General features: G+C 29.7%; 2 protein-coding genes across 4 annotated transcripts; one reads left to right on the plus strand and one right to left on the minus strand.

Annotated features, from left to right (window-relative positions):
- Positions 1–922: 922 nt before the first annotated feature.
- On the plus strand, positions 923–6,584 carry LOC149889410 (doublesex- and mab-3-related transcription factor A2-like). The gene is made up of 3 exons (XM_090084480.1): positions 923–1,806; positions 1,990–2,306; positions 4,976–6,584. Exons 1-3 carry the CDS (start codon positions 1,751–1,753, stop codon positions 5,926–5,928), a joined length of 1,326 nt encoding a protein of 441 aa, XP_089940606.1. The 5' UTR covers positions 923–1,750; the 3' UTR covers positions 5,929–6,584.
- Positions 6,585–8,092: 1,508 nt separating this feature from the next.
- Positions 8,093–20,421, minus strand: LOC149889411 (ras-related protein Rab-13-like). Of its 3 annotated transcripts, none has more exons than XM_090084482.1 (9): positions 20,033–20,421; positions 19,756–19,945; positions 19,418–19,478; positions 14,418–14,478; positions 13,594–13,671; positions 13,266–13,358; positions 12,753–12,818; positions 12,494–12,541; positions 8,093–9,568 (listed from the first exon to the last, which is right to left on the minus strand). In XM_090084482.1, exons 2-9 carry the CDS (start codon positions 19,880–19,882, stop codon positions 9,509–9,511), a joined length of 594 nt encoding a protein of 197 aa, XP_089940608.1. In that variant the 5' UTR covers positions 19,883–19,945; positions 20,033–20,421; the 3' UTR covers positions 8,093–9,508. The 3 variants fall into 3 exon arrangements, with proteins under 3 accessions (XP_089940608.1, XP_089940607.1, XP_089940609.1); XM_090084481.1 differs by having other exon boundaries at positions 20,121–20,253; XM_090084483.1 differs by lacking the exon at positions 20,033–20,421 and having other exon boundaries at positions 8,689–8,859; positions 19,756–20,013.
- Positions 20,422–25,702: the final 5,281 nt, after the last annotated feature.

Here is a 25,702-nt window from a genome sequence, read left to right on the forward strand (position 1 = left end):
GAAACAAGAAACTTGAATGCGTACGGGAGTCTTTCAGAGAATTAATCAGTAGTGAATTCCTTTGAGGAAAGACTTTTTAAGGATTGTAAAAAGTTCTACTAGAAACTAGATTTTCTTCCATAGTTAGTTAACATGAGAACTTACTCATTGAAATCATGGTTTTTAGAGTGATCATGGCTTTTTTGAGTGTCCCGTCATCAACAATCGATTAAAAATAAACTCAAAATGAAATGGCTAGTTGTTTTTTAAGCCTGCACAGTGTTGTATGTAAAATTTTCTTTTCACGAGGACAGCAATATTAGCTTGTCAGGCATTGTATCCAATTGGTAGGATTACTTCCGCTATTATTCATACCATTAAACTTTAAAGAATGTTTCTAATGAATCTCAGTTCGTGTGTTACCTTTTTAAACAAACAATAGAGTGAGCAATGAAGCATGACTGTTAATTTTTGTTTTCTATTCTTATTAATTTACACTTATCTAGCTTGATAAATTGAGTTTTTATGCAAGAATATATATGCATGTGTATAGATGTTTTATCTGTAAAATTAAATACATATTTGTTTATATGAGAATTTTTGTTAGTCTAATTCATATGTATACGATATAACTTGCAAATTAGTATTGTCTGTTTCGCCATTGATAATAGGAATTCTTTATTTGCGGAAAAAGCGATCAAAAATTGGATAAAGAAATGAATTTTAAAGTATTCAAAAGTAATCCAGACCGGATTATGGCTCTTGATTTTCAAGCTCTTTTTAAATGCTTTTTGTTACAGAAAATTCTTATTTGTTATTTGATCAGCAAGCCTTTTTCCGTAATAAACACGCGAAACTTAGTGTCCAGGAATCGATTTGTTGCAGTTTGCAACAACTTTTTTTGCGTTCAATTGATAACAATTTCGTATCAGAGATATGATTTAAACCATTCATTTTGGACTAATTTCGCCATTGATCTTGTTATATTTAATGTTTCATTTTAAGCGTTAATTCGGCGTCATCAAATTTGATATTGTTAACTAGTTTGGTTTTTAATAATACTTCTTTTTGTCCCTGATCTCAATACAGCGTTTAGAGGGAATTACTTTTTTTTATAGAGCGGTTTAATGAAGCGGGTAACCTTTCTCATCAAAGTCATTGAAAGAAAACTCTTTTTATCGAAATTAAGATTTTACTGAGTTGATCGTGTAAAAAGTTCTACGCAGCTTAATAAGCTACAGTTCCACTAAAAGCAAGAAGGTAACCTAGTGGAGAATTTGGAGGAGTGTAAAGAGGATAAGAAGGACCATTTAAATATCAAAGTATCAAAATGCCAGTGTTATCTTATTAAGCAGATAAAAAATAAAATGTGTGCATTAACTCGCAAAAATCTATTTTAGTAATATTTATACAGTTAGCTTAAAACATATGCCACAGTTATATTCCATGTTTTTTGCGATTAAAAGCAATTCTCTACATTTTCAATAGTTGCAATTTATTGAAAACTTCCAAACAAAACAAAAAAAAGAAAGAAATCTGTTTTATATGAATTGAACAACTCATGTTGAGATGTAAAGAAACCAACTGACCAATCAAATCGCTTTATTGTTATTGTGTTTTTTTTCATTGTTACAACAAAGTATGTAATTATACGCAAAAAAACAAAACCAGAACAGTCATAGATTACGAACAACACTGCGAAACGTTGAAGCAAGAACGTCAAGAGTGGTTCTTAGTGGAATTTTAATTGACATTTGTAGAGGCAAAAACTATGATGGCCGTTTCAAATCACAGCAAAGTCCCTCCAAGACTTCCAAAGTGTGCGAGGTGCGTTTATAAATACATTGACTTTGTAACTGTGATTTGTGAAAAGTGACATTCTATATTATGAAAAGTGACATTCTATGTTATGAAATATAGAAATGGACTTAAATTTTGATGCCTGTCGAGATCAATTTTGCAATTGTTAATATTGGTAACTGCATAATATTTAATACATTTTTCGTTTAGATGTCGAAACCACGGTGTTGTATCGATATTAAAAGGACACAAAAGATTTTGCCGTTGGCGTGATTGCAATTGTCCAGATTGTAACTTAATTGCAGAGCGTCAGAGGGTTATGGCGGCACAGGTAGCTTTGCGACGCCAACAAGATCAAGAGGAATACATGAGAGCAGTTCAACTTCAGCAAACAGACGAACCTGTTGCAAATGTATCTCGACCTGTTTCCACTCCACCCTTGAATGGTGTTGTGAAAGTTTCCAACTCAGCCGTAGGTCAAGCTTGGAGCATGGGGGAGACAGTTGCTGTACCAGAAATTCCGATAGGTAAAAAATACTCATGGTTTTTTAGCATAAATAGGCTTAGGAACGTGTTTTTTCGGTCGGAATGTTAAAAAGCCATAATAATAATAAATAATTTTAGTAAAATAAAAATAATAATCGGAGATAATGATTTGAAAGTCAGCAGTCTAGTCAGGTTAGAATCTATAACATGAAAAAATCAAACTAATTTTTAAGCAAGTGTAGATTTTAGTGAACATGCAAACACGACTTTTTGACATTTCGTTACAATTTATTAAATTAAATAAACAAATGATATCGCTGTTCGTTGATAAACCTAACGGAGATTTGCGAAAAAGTGTTTATGAAAATCATTTACTCTTTCATGTTGGATGTTATTTTTTTGTCGCATCTCTCGAGGGAAAACCTTCTTAACTCAAAGTTTTTTAAGTCTTCAATTTTAAAACCAACTTCTATTTTTCTATACTTGCTAATGGAGGAAAAAAAACAACAAAATGCAGTGAAGTAAGAAATAATCTTTCTTCAATGCACCTGACAAATATTTGAAACCTTTGTAGCGCGTTTTTTTTTCTTTTTTTTTTTTTTTCTGGCATGTTTTGAAATCTATTGCTATAGATTTTTTGAAACAGTTTTCTCGTCACACTTGGCTGTGTTGCAACAATAACGAATTAACTATTATTAGGTTTGAAAACTGCAGGCGTCTGAACGCTGAAACTGGTTAAGTAAATATCACTCTCGTAATAAATTAAAGTTGTAAACTACTGAGATGGATAGTTATAATTTTGTTTATTATTAACAAAATAATAATAATATTGATAATAATAATATTGATAATAATAATAGTAATAATAATAATAATAATAATAATAATAATAATAATAATAATAATAATAATAATAATAATAATAATAATAATAATAATAATAATAATAATAATAATAATAATAATAATAGCAATAATAATAATAATAATAATAATAATAATAATAATAATAATAATAATAATAATAATAATAATAATAATAACAATAATAATAATAGTAATAACAATAACAATAATAATAATAATAATAATAATAATAATAATAATAATAATAATAATAATAATAATAATAATAGTAATAATAATAATAATAATAATAATAATAATAATAATAATAATAATAATAATAATAATAATAATAGCAATAATAAAAGTATAATAATATTATTATTATCAATACAGTTTTTATTTTACTATTATTAATAATAATTAAAAAGATAACAATTTTAATTCTTATTTTATTATTTTTATCATTAATAATATTATCAAAATGTACTGATCAGTACTAAGACTTGCAAACTGAAATAACATTGTTTTGTAATAAGAGGCTTAGAAGCCATTGATTTGAACAAATGCAACTGAGTTATCTGTTAATTAGTAGTAAGTCTTTCAGAGCTTTGACAAAATCGCAATTTACAGATGAACAAAGATATTTTACCGCTCTTCAAAAGCACCAAATGTGCATTGGAAGTTCCTGCCTTTTGTTCCGCTTTATGAAAGGACTATTTATTATTATTTATTGTTTATTTACCATTTTACTTTTAAACTTTTTTTTTTTTTTTTTTTTTTTTTTGGTTTTCAATTTTTTTCTTTTCATAAACGCGCGCGTAAACATACAAACGAACCGATACTGGATGGGGGAAAACATATGCTGGCTCAACAGAAGATGCATAATTTAATTTGAGAAAATATTTTTGTAAAAATATTTTCCTTGTTATCGTAACAGTTTAAATAAGTTTTGATAATCAATTTAATTTTGAGCGGAATCTAGGATGCAAGTTCAAAAAAAAAAGATTTCGAAAAAACCATTTTTTTTTACCAAACTTTTAGCTCTATTTTCTCCAAAGGTTTATTTTATTTATAAAGCCTTCTTTTACTTTCTCATTAGTAAGTGTTTAAAACAGCTTGTTTAACATAAGTCATTTTACAAAATAGATATAAATAAACGATTGTAAGTCCGCAGGAAAAATATCACAGGTGGAGGGGGTATGCATATAATTAACCAATACATATATAATAATAATAATATAACAATAGAAATAGACGTCGGAGCGTGACAATTGAAGGTTTGGGCGCATAAACATTAAGGAAACGGGGGAAGTAGTACTTTTTAACATACTTTTTTCTACTTATGGTAATTTTAACATATTTAAAGTACATTTTCTAAAAAAAGTATTTTCAAGAAATTATTTCCGTAAGTGAAAATTATCTTACAAAAAAAAAAAAAATCTTCTAGGAATTCTATCCCAAATCCCTAATCCCCAATCTTCCTTATTTTAATATCCTAACACCTATGACCAGCGGTAAGATGTTTTTTAAATGTAAACGATAAATGCTTAACAGGTTACTTTTTTCTCTAGCTAACGTAAACGCAGTGTTTTATTAACTTAATACTTTCGTGCAATTCAGCACAGATGGTTGTACGCCACACTCTTGCAAAAAACTTTCAACTAGAAACAGTTTTAAAATTACTGTTGTTCAAAATGAAACGCAGAAAAAAAAACAAAAATCAGGATTGATAAATAGCAACAAATAATTATAAAAGTTACTTGTTAAAAGTTTAAAAACAAGTATAGATAAATATTTAGAGATAAATAAATAGCAACAAAAAATCGCAAACTTTTTTTATAATAAATGTTCTTCTTTTAAGATGAAACTGATACGAAATGCAATGACTTCAAAAAGGAAGATACATACAATTCAGACGATGATTATGCTATTGGTAATATTGCAGACGATTCGCCAGAATCCGATGACAAATTAGAAAAGTCTGAAGCTAGTGATGATCAAGTTTCGCCTAAACCATTATCACCAAAACGCAAATTATCTTCCGTCACAGAGAATCAAAATTTAATGTCTTTAGTGCCATCTCGGATTCCATCTACTTCTTCTTCAGAGAATGAAGAACCAGTTGTAAAAATAGCACGCATCGATCCAGAAATGTCGATACATCAGAGACAGCTTCAACAAAAATATTTAGATTTACTATCTCGCTTATATCCAGAACAAAAGCGCGGAGTATTAGAACTTATTTTGAAAGGTTGCAATAACGACATTGTACAAGCCATTGAGTGCATTTTACCAAGTCACGAACGAGCCATCCAGCAGTTATCGATGTTACCCAATCAAAGCTATTCTCTTAATGGCAACACGAAGACCATTGAAACACTAACAAGAAGTTACCCTCATATCACAGCAGAGAAAGTTTCATCAGCATTTATGCCTTTTACAACACACCAACATATTTTGCCTGTTCATTCTTTTCCTGCTGCTTTAACATCTGGTAGTTGTCCTCCTGGTTGTACATGCCAGCAACAACAAAAGTGTGAATGCATCGACTGTTTAAATGGAAAGACAAACCATATGTCTATCAATCACTCTACAAACTCTCTTAAGCTTTCTATTCAAACTCTGTCGCATGTAAATCATGCAGTTCCGAACAAATTAAAAACTACGCACCGAATGGTTCCCTACGTACCAGTATCCGCGCATGTTCCTAATCCAATGTCTGAACCTGTTAAAATATGTGCTGGATGTGGTGGGACGATGAAATTGGAAGACCAGAGATGCCCCAACTGTGAACCTGAACCAATTAAGGCCTAAAATTTGGAAGCTACTAGAAGGCTTCAAAAACATTCATTAAAATATTTCAAATTAACACATGCTAAACCAACGACTTAACACATGCTATAAAAACAAACAGAATAAATTAACCTCTATTTAGAGGTTAGATGGACGTACACTTGCTAAAAAAAACTAATCGATATCAACGAACAAAGGCGGTTAACTCGTGAAGAAGTTCACTAATGCCTCTTGTTATTGGGAGTTAGAGATATATTTAAAACCTCTGAATAAAAAAGAGAAAATGTTTTTCTTATTAGTTTTATCTTTTATTGTATATTTTACCAATTAGAATCCGCACTGGATGTAGTCTTCTTAAATCTTCAAAATAAAATTCTTGTTCCAACACCCAAAAGACGAAAATCTCTTAAACTTTAAGAAAAAAATTTTAACAACTTTTTTAATTTGTGCTTTTTACAGGGCCGTTTTACAACGACCCACTTTTTTTTTCGTTACTTCGATTTTGAGGGAAAAACGTTTATAAAAATTCAAATTCGAAGAATGGAATATTGTAAAAATATGCTCATATTTGAGAAAAGGGATATTTATACACACTCAAAAAACAAGAGTTGTATGTGTGTATGTCTATTTCATTGTAAAAACTAATGTAGTTGTGAATGTTCCTTATTTTATTTTGACCAATTTTATTTTAATCTTTCTCGTCTTATAACAGCCATGCATGTCAGTATTTATTTAATTTGTTGTTTTATAAAAATTCACCGAGAATGGCGAATTACAAAAAAAAAAAAAAAAATGGCGTTGAGTTGTGCAAAAAAATACGGTGAAACGCAAAAAGGTTAACACAGTTAAAACTATGGATCGTTTAAACTCTTAGAATTAAATGAAGTATTCGAAACCCTAAAACACAAAAACTAATCTTTATTAGTCACATCAAAAATCACTACTAGATACATCAATAAATCACTGATCACCATTGGATATAGCAAAAGATCACTCACAATCCTTAACTTAAATAATCGTTATTATTGAGACATCAAATGTCATTTACATCTAATGGACACAACAAAATATCACAGATCCAGAATTACCTCAAACCCAGGATTACCAGAGGTAAAGAATTTTAACTTTAATAATTTCTTAACTTGTTTTATGTTCAGTTTGAATCGCAACTTTGAATCGCAAAAAAAATAAATTTAACACGTTTTTTTTTCGTAACATTTGACTTCTGATTGATTAAAAATAACAGCTGGGAAAAAAGTTAAAAAAAATTCAACTACTCGCAGAAAAACACAACTTTTTTTTACTTTACAGCACAAAAAGTAGAAAAAATGTCTCAGCGTGCGACAATTTTAAGTCATGCGGACAATAGACTTAGTGCCACGTTAAAGGTTTTTCAAAATTAGTAATTCACTGTGGCATTTTTTCATTAGCCTATCAATCCACGGTGTGATTCAATTTGTAATTACATTCCACAAATGTTTTTAATAATTCTCTCTGTTATTTTCTAAATATAAATTTTTTGTTATTTAGTTAATAGTTTTAAAGTTAACAAAAAATAACAACAAGAACAAAATTATTGCTCTCCCACTCACTGCAACGTGGACCGCAAATACAATTTGTATAATTACTCTCCCAAAACACTGTAACGATTTCATCAGAAAGACTTAAGAGTACAATACAATAAACTGATCGTGTCGAACAGATTCCATTCTTCTTTTAGATTGAACTGAAGTTCTAAACTTGAAAAACTCAAACCACAAAGTTTAAGTGAATAAACTTTTTGTTGATTAAAACTTCGAAAAGTATAAAACATACATAAAACTATAAAAAAACATGTAAAAACTAAAACACGTGCCATAAGCGTAACAATTTATCTCCTAACTCGCAAATCGCATTAAGAATAAGCACATTTCATAAGAGAGTGTATTTTACTTTGAAGGATTGTTGTTTTAAATACAATTTTTTTAAATTCAGTTAATTCTGGATTCAGGTAATTCGCGTTTATTTAAAGCAGATGTAACTGCTTACGACCTGAAATCAAAAGCCTCAGTGGAACAACACAAGTAGTTGTATTTTATCCCGTTATCAAGCAATAAGACAGTAAATCTTTAGTTTACATTTTACAGCACATTAAACAGGTGTAGTTAACTAACAAAAGTGTGAAGAAATAAAGAAAAAAAACGAGTTTCTAGGATTGTAAAACTTTTATTTACTATATCGATCACATCTTGCACGATTATTTCCCTAAAACTTTATAACAACAGTATTACACTATATATACAATAGTTGTAATAATATTTACAGGACCGTCAAGAGGATAAACGCGTTTTTTGCATGTAACTTTAAAAAAGGATTAGAAAAGTTAAACAACACTGAAATTGGTGAGTCTTCACCCAGCGTCACAAAAATAATGTATGGTACTTTAAAGGCAACTTGCCAGACTCCAAAACCAAATCAAGATTAAATTACTCGAAAATTGAATGTAAATTATATTTATTTCGTATGACAATATTTTAAATGTTATTACAAATATTTGAAAATCTTTTTATTTTATTGTATAAAAACTTAAAAAAGTTAAAAATTTGTAAATTTTAAGAAAAGAGATATAAAACTCGTAGCGCAGGTAAAACTCTTATAACGCTATAAAAAGAACCGTGAAGTAAAATATCTTGAAACAAAATAACTGAATTTTAATACCGTATTTATTCGAACAAATCACCTTAAAAAAAAAAAAACCTTAATGACCACCCACGCTTCTTAAAATACTTTGCAATTACTAAATCCAATGAAAACCTACATTATCATGGGTATCATGGGTATTTATTCAAATAAAGACGGTAATTAAGTCCCACTAATGTCATAACATCACGCGAAAACACTCGCACGAAAATTATCGAATCAAATCTCGCATAAGAATATCGAGCCAATTTTTATATAGAAAAAGGTAAGAAGCTAAAAAAAAAAAAAAAAAAAAAAAACGACGTTGAAAAAAAAAAAGAACTTGTTAAAAAGCCATTCATGCTTAATAAATAAATAAATAAACGCTACTAATCTCCACGAATAAACCAGTGCTTATACGGATGAAAACCGAAAGTAAAGCAATAATTGAAAAAAAAAAAAAAAGCTATATAAGATTTTGTTTTTACTGTGGCCAGTGTGGCCATACACCTATAAATGTTTTCGTTTTTCTTCAATATAAATTATAGTCTACAAAACAAAACAAAAAAAAAAAACTATCCAAAGGTAATGTGAGTTATAACAGTAAGGCGGATACGAGTTAACAGTAAGTAGCCTGCGATAAATCAACAAAAATTTTCAAAGCACATAAGCGTTTATTCAGTTTTTTAATAGCGTTTGAATTCAAATCATGAATGATCGCAAAATAAAAAGCGCGATTTTATTTCATGCTGCGGATCAAAAAGTTTAAAAGACTACGAGGTTTTTTCATGATTCGCGTAAATAATGTAGGGTTGTTAAAATATAAACAAGCCACCGAAGCAGGACCTGGCAGTTATAGTTAACACGAGGTTTGAGCAGTTAACTTGTTAAACAGTTAACACGAGGTTTGAATAACAACGTTAATTAAACAGAAGATTAATGTTCAGCAACACGAACTCGTCTTTTCATTTGGAAGCGGGACGATGACTGACGTCAGAATTTCCTGCATTTTTTTGTTAGAGTATCATTAATTTTACATTCATAAACAAACAAAACTTTAACAATGTAAAGAAAATCAGTTTTAGTGCAATTCGGGGCAAAAATAGGCATTCAATCAAGACGATCTTATTTCTGAGCGGCCAAAAAAAATCTACAGAAAAAAAAGTTAATTATGATAATAGATAAAGAGCGGAAACAAAGTGAAACGAATAATCTTGCGAGATAATCGTTTCGAAAAAAAAAAAAATCCAGCATTTCAGTATTTTAGAAAATCTTCTATTAAAAAAATGGTAAATATACTCAAATGAAAATATCCAGCTGAATAATTGTTTACAATGATTTAAGAAGTAATTTTAGTATTTGTAACCAGTGATCCTCACAAATACATTAATTCTTTTTGGCCTAATATAATGCAGATAAAATTTACATATTAAAGCAAAAAGAAAAAAACAAATATTGAAGTCTTATTGCTCAACACTTAATGATGGTTCTTTAGGAAATTAATTTTGAAAAAAACTTGAAAAAAGAGCCATTTTTGCTGTTTTAAAAAGCGTTATTTACCTCTTAAAGCGTCCAAATTCACAGAACAACTCCACATGAAATATCCGAAAATAGGCGCAAAAATAATTTCACACTATCGTTCATTTGTCCTTTTAAAGTAAAGGAAAACCAGATAAAAAATAAAACCACTTTTTACAGATTGTGGTGTATGCATCTAGAATTCAGTTTGAAGAACTTATTTTACCCCGAATCACACAAATTCAAAAAATTTCAATAATTTTTTTTTACAATAAAATTTGATTATTTAAAAAACTTCAATAATACTTTTATTGCCTTACAAAGTCATAACAAAAATATTTCATTTTGTTATTTTGCAAATGGTGTACAAATTATAAAGTCTTAACTTAATGAAATCTAGTTCAATAAAAAAAATGATACTTAGAATTTATTTCACCATGGCCGTATCCCTTTAAGTAATACCTTTATGAAATGCTTACATAAGACATTAAAAGCCAGAGTGGCCTAACCCTTTAAACTTTCCCAATTGCATTTTATGACGCCTATTCCTACTACTACTCAAAAAGTTTACTATTTATAGAAGAGTATTATTTATTAGTGGCAAAAAAATTAACTGACATAAAATCATCTGATTTATAGTTTCAGTTCAAAACTTGATTTTCTTGTTTTCTCTCAAATACCAATCTGGCTCAATGAAAGTAGATTCCAAAAGTTAGGACGCATTTTTTTTTATTAGCGAATTTTATAAGAGTATTAAGTTAAAAAAAATTTACAAAATACTATAAAACATTAAAAATACATCAGTAAAATGTTATGGTAATATACAAAAGCAAATATTTAAAATGTTCAAAAGGTTAGACGCACCTTAAATTTAACCCAAAAAAAACAAAACAACAAAAAAAAAAAACTAATTATTATTTAGTGTGTCCACCTTTAGCCTTAGAACAACTTAAAACAACTCTTCTTTGCAAAGACTTAACTAGACAGCTGCACATCTCAACTGGTAATCTATACTAGATCTCCTTTACCAATTCTTTGACCTGCTCTAGACTGGTAATTTGAACATTTGCCAATTCAAAGGCTACCCATGCTCAATTATTCTCTATAGGGTTCAAATCAGGTGAGTATTTTGGCCAAGGTATTACTACAATATTGTTTTCTTCGAACCATTCCTTTGTTTAATATGCAGCATGAACTGTAGCACTATCTTGCTGAAACTTCCACTCATTTCTAAGCTTTAGATTGTTGGAATTAAGTTGTTGTACAGCATATCTACATATAATCTAGAGTTGATTCTACCAGAATAGGTTTGGCACATACCAACAACTTTGTAATTAAAACATGACCAGATACCAATAGAGCCTCTGCCTTTTTGTGATGTTGGACTAATATAGCTGGAGTGGTACTTTTGATGAGCCATTCCTCTATCTGTAAAATTAGATTTACAGTTAACAAGCTCAAAATTACTTTCATCACTTCAAACTACTTTTTTCTATTGTTCAATGGTCCAATCCCTTATTTTATTACACCATATGAGTCTTCTTTGCTTATCATATGGCCTCAGCAATGGTTTTTTTCAAAGCAAAATAAACCCCAATTTTATATTTGTTTAAAATTTGACAGTGTTTTTGGAAATTAACATAACTAATTTAAAAATGACACTGTTGTCTTGTCTAGTTGTTGCCAAAGTTCTACCAGACCTTAACTTTTCTCTGGCACCATGAAAAAGCTCATAAATAATCTTGGTGGTTCTGACGCATCTGAAACTCCAATAAGCTTAGCTATTTTTTGATTGCTCTCGGTACCTTCTCCTAGATGAGCAATTATTATCCATCTTTGTTCCTCGGTTATTTGTTTTTTTACCCAATTTTTTAGTTCTTTTTTTAGAGCAAAACTAACTTAACTTTTGTTAAATATTTAAATAACGATAAAAATAACTCAAATTATTTAATTTTTATACCTAGATTTAGTTTTAATTAATTAACATATCAAAAATCACAACATTCAGTTAAAAATAAAGTGTGAAAAGACCAGAATTAATGGAGATATTAGGTCTTTTGAACATTTTAAATATTTGCTTTTATATATCACCATAACATTTTACTTATCTATTCTTAATGTTGATATTTTTATTTTTAATGTTTTATTTTGCAAATTTTTTTTTTTTTTAACTTAATACCCTTTTAAAATTTACTAATAAAAAATATTAAAAAAAACCCTAAATTAAAATCTTTTTAAAAAATTAAATTTTCTTTATCAAGTTATTATCAAAAATACTTTAAACACTAAAAAAATAATGAGTGCCTCTAAACTTTTAGAAACTACTGCATATAACTAAAAGTATGTTTACATATGTAACAAAAAATATATATCAACTTATATAATGAAAAATAGCAAAAAGTTTCTTAACCTTTTTCTTCTTTGAATTCTGTATCTTTTCTCCCAATGCCATAAATGCCTTAAAAATTTTTTTAAAAAAGAAGCTTTTTAGTAGCCAATCAGAATTGCACATAAATAATTTTAGTTTTTTTCTCATAAAAATTTGCCACCATAAACACAATAAAAAACCTTTATTCCTATAAAAAGATGAGAACACAAATAATAAATCCTTATCAAAGAAGTCATATGATTCCTCTCAACTTTTAGTGAAGTAAGAAGGAGAATTGTACCTCTTTAATGTTATGTCCATTTTTAGCACTGACTTCAAAAAAATCTAAACCTGAATCAGATGCTTTCTAAAAAATTACAGAAAAACATGAATAAAATGTGGACTTCTATAAATTTATAAAGTTTTAATTATCCAAAACATATAAAGTAGTAATAATTTTCGAAGTGTCTTTGTAGAGCACAATGTGCTCTACATAACCATAAGCTGCTCAGAGCGCAATATTCTACACACATGCGCAATTATTTTATTATAACAGTGCGATTTATATTTCACTATAAAGCTGGTTAGATAGGCGGTTAGGGTTAGGGTATGGGTAAGGGTTAGGGATAGGGATAGAGATAGGGATAGGGTTAACATCAACAAGATTTAAAGTAAAAAAAAAAAAAAAAAAAAATTTAGCGCATGCGTACAAAGTATTGCGCTCCGAGTAGCATATGGCTGCATAGAGCGGATTGCGCTTCAAGTAGCAATTGCCAATAATTTTACTCAAGTTAAATTACATAAAGTTAGCTACCTCTTCTCCTTGCTTTTTAGAAATGCAACGTTGGCTTTCTTCTACATCTGCTTTATTCCCAACCAGCATACAAATCACATTTCCTGATGCATTCTTTTTTTAAAAAAAAAACAACCTTAAATTATTAGAAAAGAGAACTTTTAACAGTTTATATTAAGATCCAAATTTAGTTAAATTTAAATGTTAAATTTAAACAAATTTAGATTAAAATATTGTACAGGATACAATAGATGTGTCAATCATGTGTTAAGCATACCTAAAGGTCATAGTTGTACCTTATAAAAATCATAGTTAATGATCCTAATGCGATCATTTGGTATTATCTTACTTGCTCAATAGATTCCAGCCATTTACTAATGCTATTGTAGCTTTTCTCACAGGTAACATCATAAACCAACATGATACCCTAAATTAAAAAAAAAAAAAACTCAATAGGTTTTTCTGTATTTTGTTAACTAAATAATATGGTTACAAACAGGAGTTTTGTTTTGGCAACCAAAAAGAAAATGTACTTAAATAGTGAGAAATAAAACTGCTATCAGAGGGAACTGGTATATTATCCACTTTTACAGGTCTGATGATGCATAAAATGAGTACATAACACTGAAAATTCTTGTAAAAGTCAATGGTAAAATTACCATTGAAAAAAATAAAATCTTGCTAATAATATTAAACAATTTTGGCATAAAATTGTATTTCTAAACAAATTACTAAATTAGCTATAAAATATTTAATAAAAAATAAATATTAAATTTGTAAACTTCTTTACAGAAAAAATTTTTTATAGAATAAATAGTACTGAATCCGAATTACTCAATTTTCTTTTCTTCTTGTAAGGAGACTTACAAGAAGAAAAGAAAATTGAGTAATTAGGATTCAGTACTATTTAATAACATGAATACAGCTCATGAAGCATTTACGTCAACCATGTTTCAATAACATGAAAACAGCTCATGATGCATTTACATCAATCTATTGACATAAACAAATCATGAGCTGTTTTCATGTTATTGTAAAAACATAATTTAAAAGCTTTTACAATAACACAAAAACAGCCATAAAAGTTCCATATTTTAAAAGGAAATTTTTTTTTTTTTTTTTTTGAAATATAGAAACTTCATTTGGTGCCCAGTAAGTATATAAAGAAATTACCATAGCTCCCCTGTAGTAAGCATTTGTTAAAGTTCGAAATCTCTCTTGTCCAGCTGTATCCCTAAAACAAAGCGAAATAGATTTACTAAAGACATTAGAAAAGAATGACTCTCTATTTTCTGAAACCATTCAAAGGGATCTATCTCAGGACCATTTGATGGCCCTAGAACAACAGAAAATATATTTGACAGCATTATCTTAAACATTTGATGACAACAGACAATCCAAACAAGGTCTTTCTTCCATCTCATTACTTAAAGTTGCTGTGTTAAAAACTAATGCTTGAATCATACATTTGAGTACCCAGCCATACAATGCACATGTCCAGTTGTTTTTGGGAACAATTAGCAATTACTACTGCAACAATGTTCACTAATATAAAAATTCAATCAATAGTCTCCTTGCTAGCAATAATTGTAGGTATTTATATATCCCACAAACACAACACATAAAACATGAACTTATTTAATATTACTTTGAGACAAGCTAATTCTTCCAAATCTAAATGCACCAAGTGCTTTTACGATTGCCCCAATAGCAAACATGGCACCAATATCTAGAAGCTTTACTCTGTCCCAGGCAGATGGTACTTCTCTTGTAAAGATGTTTTTCTTTTTCTGCAATGGAACTAGTTAACTACAAGTTGAAAATCGAATTTAAAACATTCTTTCAAACATTTTCAACAAATATTGAGGGGCAGATGAGGGGGGCTATTAATGTCAAATAACACACTGCAAGTCTCTTGGTTGCACTTGAAAGACTTCCTTTTTGGGTGGTTGGTATGCAAATTTTTTGTTTCTCTTTTGGATGTTAAGGCATTATATTCTATGCCTCTAATGCCTAAATTAGATGTATTATCTTTTTACATCTTCCTAATTTGTTATGGTATTTAAAACTACTTTTGTGGAGATATCAAAAACTTATCCAAATCAGCTTTCAGACCAAAACATATCTTCTTTGCTTCCACAATATTTTGTTGCCATTAAATGATGGTTTTTAAGCTCACAATAACTGTTATACATGTTTCAATGCTTTCTGACTCAGAGACTTAAACCAAGGAAAATTTCATATAAATAAACAGAAAGATAAACATAAATATAATGATCATAAATAATAACCCTTAAAAAATTAGCCCAAAATATTACACCTGAAAAAAAAACACCTTATTACATGTGTAGCTAATTCACAAAAATACTAGGTTATTTTCCAAGACTGAAATATTTTAATATCCACAACTTGGAGCAACAAACTTTTATCTAATGTTGTTGAAAATATGAAAGTGCCATTAAAATTGTTTATTTCTTTTTAAGAAGACCCATTCTAAGGTTTTAAAATTCCTGAAAAATCATATTTGATGCACAATTATTGTTTTCATTTTATTGCTTGTAAAGAAAACAATAATTAGCTTTTTATATTTTTATAACCCAAAAAATGACCTTTGAAATAACAAGTACTATGAAGTTGGTTTAACTAAATATTCTTCTTTTTTTGTTTTGTTTCATGATAAAAAAAATATTTCTCTAGAATCAATTTCACTAAAAAGTCCATTATCTTTTTTTATTAATTCTGCTTTATCAAATGCATATAAAAAAACATATTGGAAAATTTTACACATACATAGAGGCACAAGTTTTAAACTATCAAAATTTCCTTTTTTTTTTTTTTTTCTTCTCAAACTAACTGTTATCATGAATCTATTAATGTTAGTTTGATCATTTTCTGTAAAATGTTGCATAAAATTGCAAATGATTATTTTCTATGTATCTTAACTTCCAAAAGTTAAGATACATAGAAAAGGGTTAAAAGCAGTAAGCAAACAAAAAAACGGCCAGATGGTAGGTATGAAAGATCCAGGTTCCAAGATCAGCAACAGAAAAATAACAAGTAGACTGTAAATTTCAGAGAATTGCATCAGAATACATCTCCGAAAAGATTTAAAACGTTAGCACCCAACATCATTTTCAGATCCAAAAGGTAAAAAAAAAAATCCAGAACACAAGAACAGTCATTTTTTCAAGTAAAACCCAACCCAAGATTATGTTTTCTTAATTTTACCAAAAGTTTCAGTGAAAACTGTGTAAACATTTTTTTTTTCAAATACAGTTAGAAATTTTTCATCTAGTAAAAATATTAGTGTTTATGCAACTAATAGAAGACCTGTGTTGATGGAAAGAGATAGGCAAATAAAATTAAGTTGGTGTAAGGAGAGAATAAAATGGAATTTGGAAGAGTGGAAACAAGTAATTTTCAGTGATGAAAGTAACTTTGATAAAGTAAATAGGAAAAACAAAGTTCTTGTTAAAAGATCTGAGAAGTATAGCAACCATTTTGTTGTACAAAGGTTATAAGGTGGCAGTGGGAGTGTTAGCATTCAGGTCTAATCAACCAACTAACCTATCAGTAGACATTCTGATTGGTTGAAACAAATGGTGGTTGTTTCAACAAGATATGAATCCTGCCCACACAGCTTGCATAGTCAAATCTTGGGCAGAAGACAAAATAAATTTAATGCCCTAGACAGCTTTATCACCAGGTTTAAATCCAATTGAATCTATTTATACTTGGATTGACAAATAATTAATCAAGACTATCCTAATATTGAAGGATAACAATCCTTAAAAGTCTAAGTCTAAATATAGTTTTAAATGTTGCCAATGAATGTTACAAAATGCTACAAGTTTAAAAATAGATTTTTTTTTTTTTTAAATATTGCTTAGTATTCTAAATATGGTTTTGTGACATAAGTTGTGATATATAAAGCCTAAAAGTTAAACAACTTTATATTAAATAATTTCTTAGCCTTATTTGGAAATTCATTTTCTCAGTCATGGCCAACAACAATCAGTACTCCATTGGAATTCAATTAGAAAGTGAATGTCATCTGTCAACATATACATCCTTGCTTGGAATTGAATCTTTTGAAGATTTTCCTGATAGAGAAATATTAATGTGAAGGATTGAGCTATCAACTATCAATTTCAAACCAACAATTTGTCTCCATCATAACATGTTTACTTGAAGTGCTATGCAATTAAAGTAACACAATACTGCAATATATTTAACACCCATAAAAAAAAAGCTAAAAAAAGAATTAGGCACCAAGCAGCTTTCACTTTTAGGTGTTCTTTTTTTCTTTTAATACTTTTATAGACATTAAAAATATTTGTTTTATTTACAGGCTAATTATATTTAAGTTATATTGAAATTAACTTTAATACAACAAAGTCAAGATCATTGCTCTGCAATACTTTGTTTGAACTTGAAGTGTTCCCTTTTGAAAGTTCATTCAGTCAAATCCTAACAAGCCTCACTTGGAAAGAGAAACTTAAAACAAGTTGAAGAAGCAGTTACTAAGAAACTTGCAACTGCTCTAAGTGTCACTGAATTCTATCTTAAAGCATCAGACAACAAAGTTCCAAAGGACATTCAAACCAAAGCTGACAATCTAGACCACCTTATTGACTGCATGAATTTCTCATTTTAACACAACATTTAAGATACTAAATGCAACCAGGAAAAAATTGGAAAATTTGAATGGATTTATGGCAAAAAAAAAATTTGTTTGCCATAAATCCATTCAAATAATTTGTCTTGACTATTTTAAAATTAAGAAATGACCACCAAAAATTTTATGGTTATTTCCTCTTCATTTTTAGATTCAGCATCTTCAAAAATGGTGAGGTACCAATTTTCAACTCTTTTTTTCACTAGAAACTCGAACTATGCAGGAAAAAGTAAAACTCATAAAGGTAGATGTGGGTAAAAAATAGGGTATTTTAGGCTGAATTTCAAAATGTCATAACTTTTGAACATTTCCTTGATAAGTAACAGATTAAAATATAAAGGAGATCTGAGGGGGGATGGAATTACACTTAAAAATTTTGATTACAAAAAATAAGTCAATATCTTCTTTAGCTTTAATTTTATGATATTTAAATAAACTTTGAACAAAAAAATCTCAAAGTGCCTATGTTTTGTGTGAAAGCACTGTATATTTACTTATTACTTAAATATAATAAGCAAATACAATACATTAACATTTTTGTTATCCAATAGTATTTTTATTGGTGCACTTTTAATAGGGGGAGGGGGTAAAATTTTTTTTAATGAGATTAAATTTTTCTTTTAACATTTTAAAAGAAATAAAATATAACAGCCTAAAAAATGTGCATAAGTGCTTTCAAAAAGGCTGGTTAAAAAAATTATGAAAAAGGTAAATGTCTACAGAAAAAAAGTTTTCAATATATGGAAAAGATATCAAGAGGAACAACCAATCTTATAGTCTGGCTTACCAATTCACAAGTCTGGCTTACCAATTCACAAGAGAAGGTTGCAAGAATGAGGGTCATTTTTGATACCTTATGGGATGATTCATTAGAGTCTAGCCAGGTATATGCTCACTGTTGGTTGTCTCAAAGAACCTACTTATCTGAGGTGAGGATGCAGCTAAAGAAAGAATTTTTCTTGTGTTGTCAGAGCAGCAATCTACAAACAGTGGCTCGTTAGATTTTGTTCTTCTCCAACAACTAGTGTAGAATCTGAGCAGCATCAGGTGTTCACAAACCATCTTTTCCCAATGGAAAAGGTGGCTTGTGAACACCTGAGTTTGCTTCCTAACTTAGAGATGGTCTGATGAGGGTCTACATTGAGCATTTAGAAACATTTGTCAATAACTGGAATTGATGCATTCAAACAAAACTAAGGAATGTTCTGGAATGAGCATAAAACAAAGCCTGGACAGCATTTATTTGAAGTTAAATCAAATTGCAGTGGGCATCTTTCAAAATTACTATTTGACAGACTTATCATTTATACATCCACAAATAAACATGTACGTATGCAAGTATAGAGGTATGTACTACGCATATATCTATATGTTTATTGTAACTATGTCAAGATACCTTATACAAGTTTGCAAAACATATTTGATACGTATCAGATATATTAGCATAGAATATTACTTTTTTAGTACCTAAATCCTACAAATAATAGTTACTTACCATATTTGAAGTCGAACTTTATCTTCGCCAATTTGAACTGTAGAACTGAAAGCATCAATCCCTATTAATTAGATTAATTATTACATCAAATTTATCTCACAAATTTTACCAGTTTTACCAGTTTTAAATAATTCTAGGATAAGCAATATACTTTTAAAACCAAGGTTTTTAATTTATTCATAGTTATATTACAAATATTTATGCATATATACTTGCTTTTAAAGGTGTGTGTGTGTGTGTGTGTGTGTGTGTGTGTGTGTGTGTGTGTGTGTGTGTGTGTGTGTGTGTGTGTGTGTGTGTGTGTGTGTGTGTGTGTGTAAAATTAATAAATTTTTTACCGATAGTGCTAATATAAGACTCTTTAAAATTTCCTTCGGTAAATCTGTGAGCAACAGATGTCTTTCCGACACCGCTTTCACCGAGAACAAGAATCTTGAATGTTGTGATATGAGGACTAGATGTCATTGTAGAGTGTAAGACTTTATTTGATATATTTCCATATATATTTCAGACTACCAACTGTTAATACTTAAGCATGAAAAAACGAAAACAGACAAAAATATTTTCTTTTTGTTTGTTTTCGTTAAAAACAGAGAAAGAAAGCTATCCCCTTACATTTGATTCTAAGAGTAATAAACATATTGTATATTAAATGTGCTTTCAAAGAAATTATCCTGATGTTTTATCGTTAAAAACATCATACCATAATGTAAATGTAAAGTCTAGATCACCAAAGATTATGAACGTTATCGCTTAGAGTAGAAAGCGTAAAAATAGTTAAGCGACTGCCATTTATTTAGTAAACCAATATTGGATGACATTAGTCACGTGTTTGCAACCAGGTGAGCATCACAAAGTCAATGTCAATATCATTTATATAAAATAACAATGTTGCTAAACGCAGGTCATTTCAAATAGTGATTTATTAATAAAACGAAATGACTTGATATGATTTTCAAAAAATTTTTTACAGCAACACCTGATTTCTAAAAGTAATGAAATATATTTGATTTAAGGCGCATTTGTAAAATATTTGCACAATAATAGCTCATTTATTTCGAGGCGTTGGAATTGATATTACGATCGGTAGGCATATTTGCACTATCAAAATTTCAAAATTTTTTTCATTAGATTATTTTGTGCCTACCTTCGAAGATTATAATAATAATAATAATTCAATTATGCTTAACTAATTTATTAGTTGATTAATTCTTTACATACATTTCATACACGGTGTGCCCCAAAAATAACCGAACTTTTTGGATATAAAATAAAACACACATAATATCATCATTGAAAGTTATTATTTATTCAAAATAGGTTCCATCAGACTCAATACAACGTTTGGCAAGATCAACCAGCGCATGCATAGATTTTTTTATGTCATTTATAGGAATGTTCTTCAGCATCTCGGTTACAGCTGCTTGAATGGCTGGGATATCATCATAAAATGCTCCTTTCATCTTGGTTTTCAGTTTTGGAAATAGAAAATAGTCACATGGTGATAGATTAGGCGAATATGGAGGGTGGTTGATGAGAGAAATCCGTTTTTTCATCAAAAACTCGTTCACTTTTTTGGTCTTGTGAGGCGGTGCATTGTCGTGCAATAAAAACAGTTGTTTTCCTGCTGGATATTCAGGTCTAACACAACAAAAACGATCTAAAACGCCTAAATAGTACTCTCCATTAACAGTTCGACCTTCTGGAACAAATTCCTTGTGGACAATACCCTTCGAATCATAAAAAGTAATCAACATTGCCTTGATTCGAGACTTCTGGAAACGCAATTTTTTTGGTTTTGGCTCGCCATACATACTTACATACATACATACATACATACATACATACATACATACATACATACATACATACATACATACATACATACATACATACATACATACATACATACATACATACATACATACATACATACATACATACATACATACATACATACATACATACATACATACATACATACATACATACATACATACATACATACATACATACATACATACATACATACATACATACATACATACATACATACATACATACATACATACATACATACATACATACATACATACATACATACATACATACATACATACATACATACATACATACATACATACATACATACATACATACATACATACATATACACATACATACATACATACAGAGGTTGGACAAAATAATGGAAACACCTTCAAAAGGAAACAAGTTTATTATAATAAAGGGTAGGAACCCTTTTGACGGTAATTACAGATTAAATCCGGCGAGGTATTGGCTCGTATAAATGTGTCCTAATGGAATTTTCGTCCGTTCTTCTATGATTTCAGTGGTGGATATCAAGTTCTTAAATTATTTTCTAACATGCATCACAAATGTTCAATAATATTGAGATTGATTGATTAGAGGCAATTAATTAGATTGATAAGAGGCGATTATTGTGGCCAGATAAGATGAGTTTCTTCCTCAGAATGTTTCTCATGCCATTCTGAGATTACTTTAGTGGAGTATATTGGGGCATTGTCATCCTCGAATGCTGCGTTACCTTCCGGAAACAGTTCTCAGATCATTTGATGGATTTAATCCAATCAAATAGTCAAATAGTCATGGCTATTAATTCTGCTATGAAGGAGAACTATTGAGCTAGCTGATTTCCACGATATTACTCCCAGATCATCATAGTAGAATCCTCCGTATTTCACAGTAGGAAGAAGGCAGTTGGGTTCACATGCTCTTTATGCTGCCTTCAGAGTAAACTTTACCATAGGTCGAAAATAATGTAAATAACGATTCATCTGAGAATATTATATTTTTCCACTGCTCCATGGATCAGTTCTAGTAGTTTTTAAATTACTCTAAATATTTTTTAATGACTGTTGTTGAGAGCAAAATTTTTTTGGATAGCAGCCATTCTATAAAATCCGGCATTATGAAGCTCCCGACGGACAGTTTTTGTTGAAACTGAATTTTTGAGATAATCATTAAGTTTGGCAGCAATTTAACGGCTGTTGTTCGGTGGTTCTTGGTGACAGTTCAAGTAAGAGTACGACGTCCGGAAAGATTTTTTTCATTCAGGAATTGTGCTTTTATGACAATTTTTTAACTTTTAGCTTTTCAAATCTTTTCATTACTTTCGAGACTGTACCTCTTGACATATTTAGCATCTGGGCTGTTTTGGTCACGCTTGCTCCTGCCATACGGGCACCGACAATTTGAAATCGGATAGGTCTGCCATGTCCGAGCAATTTTATTTTGTGAAACCAATTTTATCTGAAAAAATATAAATTACTTAAAAATATAAACAACGTACATTAGAAATAAATGATAAAAATAAAAATGTAACGGTCATTGACGGCTTTACGGATATTTGAAAATCATGCTGCTATTACACACACATATTACAATTTATTTCCTACTTTTTATAAATTCTAATTAAATTTATATTTATTTCTAATTAATTTATGGTTATTTTTGTAAAAAATTAATTCAATTATTAAAGAATTTGCGTTATAGTAAAATGCTTCCTCAAATTTATTCAATAGTCAATTCGGTAGTTGCCTCATGAGTAACCGTTGAATAAAATACTCTCTTCAGATGGTCGTCGTTTTCTCTTCAGATGGTCGTTTTTTTTTACTAACAAGCAAAAGCTATTTTATGTTAAAAGTAAGCATCGGCGTTACCACACCGGCGGTAAAAATGCGTAAATCTGCGTCAAATGAATAAAATCCATAAAAATACGTAATTGCTGCAGTAATTTTGCGTAAAAATGCGGTATTTTGTATTTCTATTTACATATGCAGTTTTCAACAAACAAATTATTGATAAAAAAATTAATAACCATATAATTCATCGTCTGTCTCTAATAAAAGATTAGCAAGCTCAGATGCTCTGTAATTCTTTTTCTCACTCCCCTTCCCTTTCTTCTTCCCTTTTGACTTCATCATCTCACTTAACTTTTCTTTTTTCCTAATACTTCTACTACTTTGTCTTTTTGGTGTTGGAATCAACAAAGAGAGACTGAGTTTGGTCTTCACTTTGAGTTTCTTCATACTATTCTTGTTGAGTTAGAGTCCCTTTATTCTCTTGAGTGTCTGACTGTAGCCGTTATTGCTCTTTATGTTCATGACCAGTTATTTTAACAAGAAAGTGATCTATGTTCAATATATCTGCTGTGTTTGGATGTCTTGATGCGATCAAAATGAGGCATCCTCGCGCTCACTTTACTTCTCAAACAAATAAAGTTGAATAGAGAAAATAAACGAATGATTCGTTTTTCTTATACAGCAAAGAAAACCAGCGAATTACCATGATATCTTACTGCGAAAAAAAAAATCCTAACCAGCGATCTAGGGTTTGTAATCCCGTGCTATATTTAAAATCCCGGGATTTCGGGGTTATAAAGAGTTAGTTGTTTTTATCGATATAATATACATATGTAATTAGTTTTGATTATTTTTTAAATACGCTTTGAAGGAGCAGAGTACATCCAAAATTTCATCGCCCATACGATTTCTTAATTTTATTGAAAAGAGTCCGGCCGTAGAAAAAGTTCGTTCAGATTCTGCACTGGTAGGCTTTGTTAAGTTCGTCTAATATTCCTTTGCTCTTGAAAAGAGCAAAAGAAATAGATTCAGATGGAGAGTCAGAACATTTTTGAGTAATGCCTCATTTGAAACAGAAAGTTCAACTTCAGATTCAGACTCATAAGCTGTTAATTATGTAGCTGGATTTGAAGCGTCTAGTCTTTCGAATAACTCAATTTACTGTTATACTGTTTAATTTACTGTTAGAAAATTTACTATTCAAATAACCAGCAATTTTAATTTAATTAAAACTACTACTATAAAGTAGTCACAAGCAGATAACGTCTATTCGAGATAAAAATGATAAGAAACTTGAATAAACGCGACTAAATGCCAACAAATTTTTAAAATAACATCGCAATTCAATTTTAATTATTATAATAAATCTAATCCAATTATTCAAAAACATAATTACTACAATTTCGAATTTGTAAAGTTCGAATTTGATTGCAATGGAACGAAAAAATAATAATTCAGGAATTTTCAATATAAAAATAGTTAAATCTCAACCGAAAAACTTTTAATTTAAAAATATTCAACCAAAAACAATTAAAAAAAAAAAAATCCCGGAATTAAATGCTTAATCCCGGGATTTCAGGATTGTTAAAAACCGCGGAATCCCGGGATTTTGGGATCCCGGGATCCCCAACCCTACAGCGATCCGTTCTTTGGCCAAAAGTGTATACCTCTAATTTTCCAGTCCCTATTCCTCCACAAGAGTCTATGCAAATAAAACACGATAAAAGAGCAAACATTTGGCGTACCACAAATGCTTTTAACAGATTCAGACTACATTTCTTATAATGAGAACAATAATCAGCAGACATTTAGCCTAGGAGAACTTAATTATCTAAAAAAGAGTTTACTTTTTTCAAAAGAAAAAAGAGAATTGTCTTACTTCTCAGTTAAAGGATACTACAGAAAAATGTTCTAATATGCAATTATCGTGAACTAAATCTGGATCTAATCATATTTTACAAAAAATATCACCCTTTTCTTATTACAGGAATACTAAAGATCTTTTCATAGCTATTTCACAGGTCTATACAGCATCAACATGGCGCTTGTTTGTTAACTCTTAAACAAGAAGTTAAAAGACACTTCTGTTACACAACTGCTTATCTTAAATCGATAATATGTTTCTTTAGGCCATCAAGTACAAAGCGTACTAATGGAAAATTTGTGAACATCCTAAAATTATTGGATTGTTACTGGGCATGCAACAATGATTTACGAAACACTGCTGCATCCTCTAGATTTGGGACAGCACGACTGTCCCAACCATATAGACTTGAAATTAAACAAAGGGGAGAGTTTGACTTCTTACCCCTTTTCTTTCCTGCGCAAAGAAGTTCTGCATGATTTGTAGAGTCTTTATGGTGCCCGGGAATCATAGACATCGAGGTTGGTTTTTTAATAACTGGCATGTTTTTCAGCATGGAAAGCAGTAAGCAGTCTGGAACGTTTTCTCAGAAAGAACAAGAACACACTTTCGATTTACATCATGAGCGTTTGTACATCGTTTCATACATCGAAAGTGTGTGCTTGTGCATCATGAGCGTTTGCTTAAGCTGGCATAGTGGCAAATAAATTCAACTATAGAAGAAGAAAACTTAACCAATGACAGGTAATATTTTGATTACTTTTTAAGTTAATTTAAAGATGGGAGAAGGGGAGG

Source organism: Hydra viridissima, unplaced genomic scaffold, assembly GCF_058129835.1.
Source record: "Hydra viridissima isolate aposymbiotic clone 2 unplaced genomic scaffold, HvirCarnegie_v1 scaffold_4, whole genome shotgun sequence".
NCBI lineage: Eukaryota > Metazoa > Cnidaria > Hydrozoa > Anthoathecata > Hydridae > Hydra > Hydra viridissima.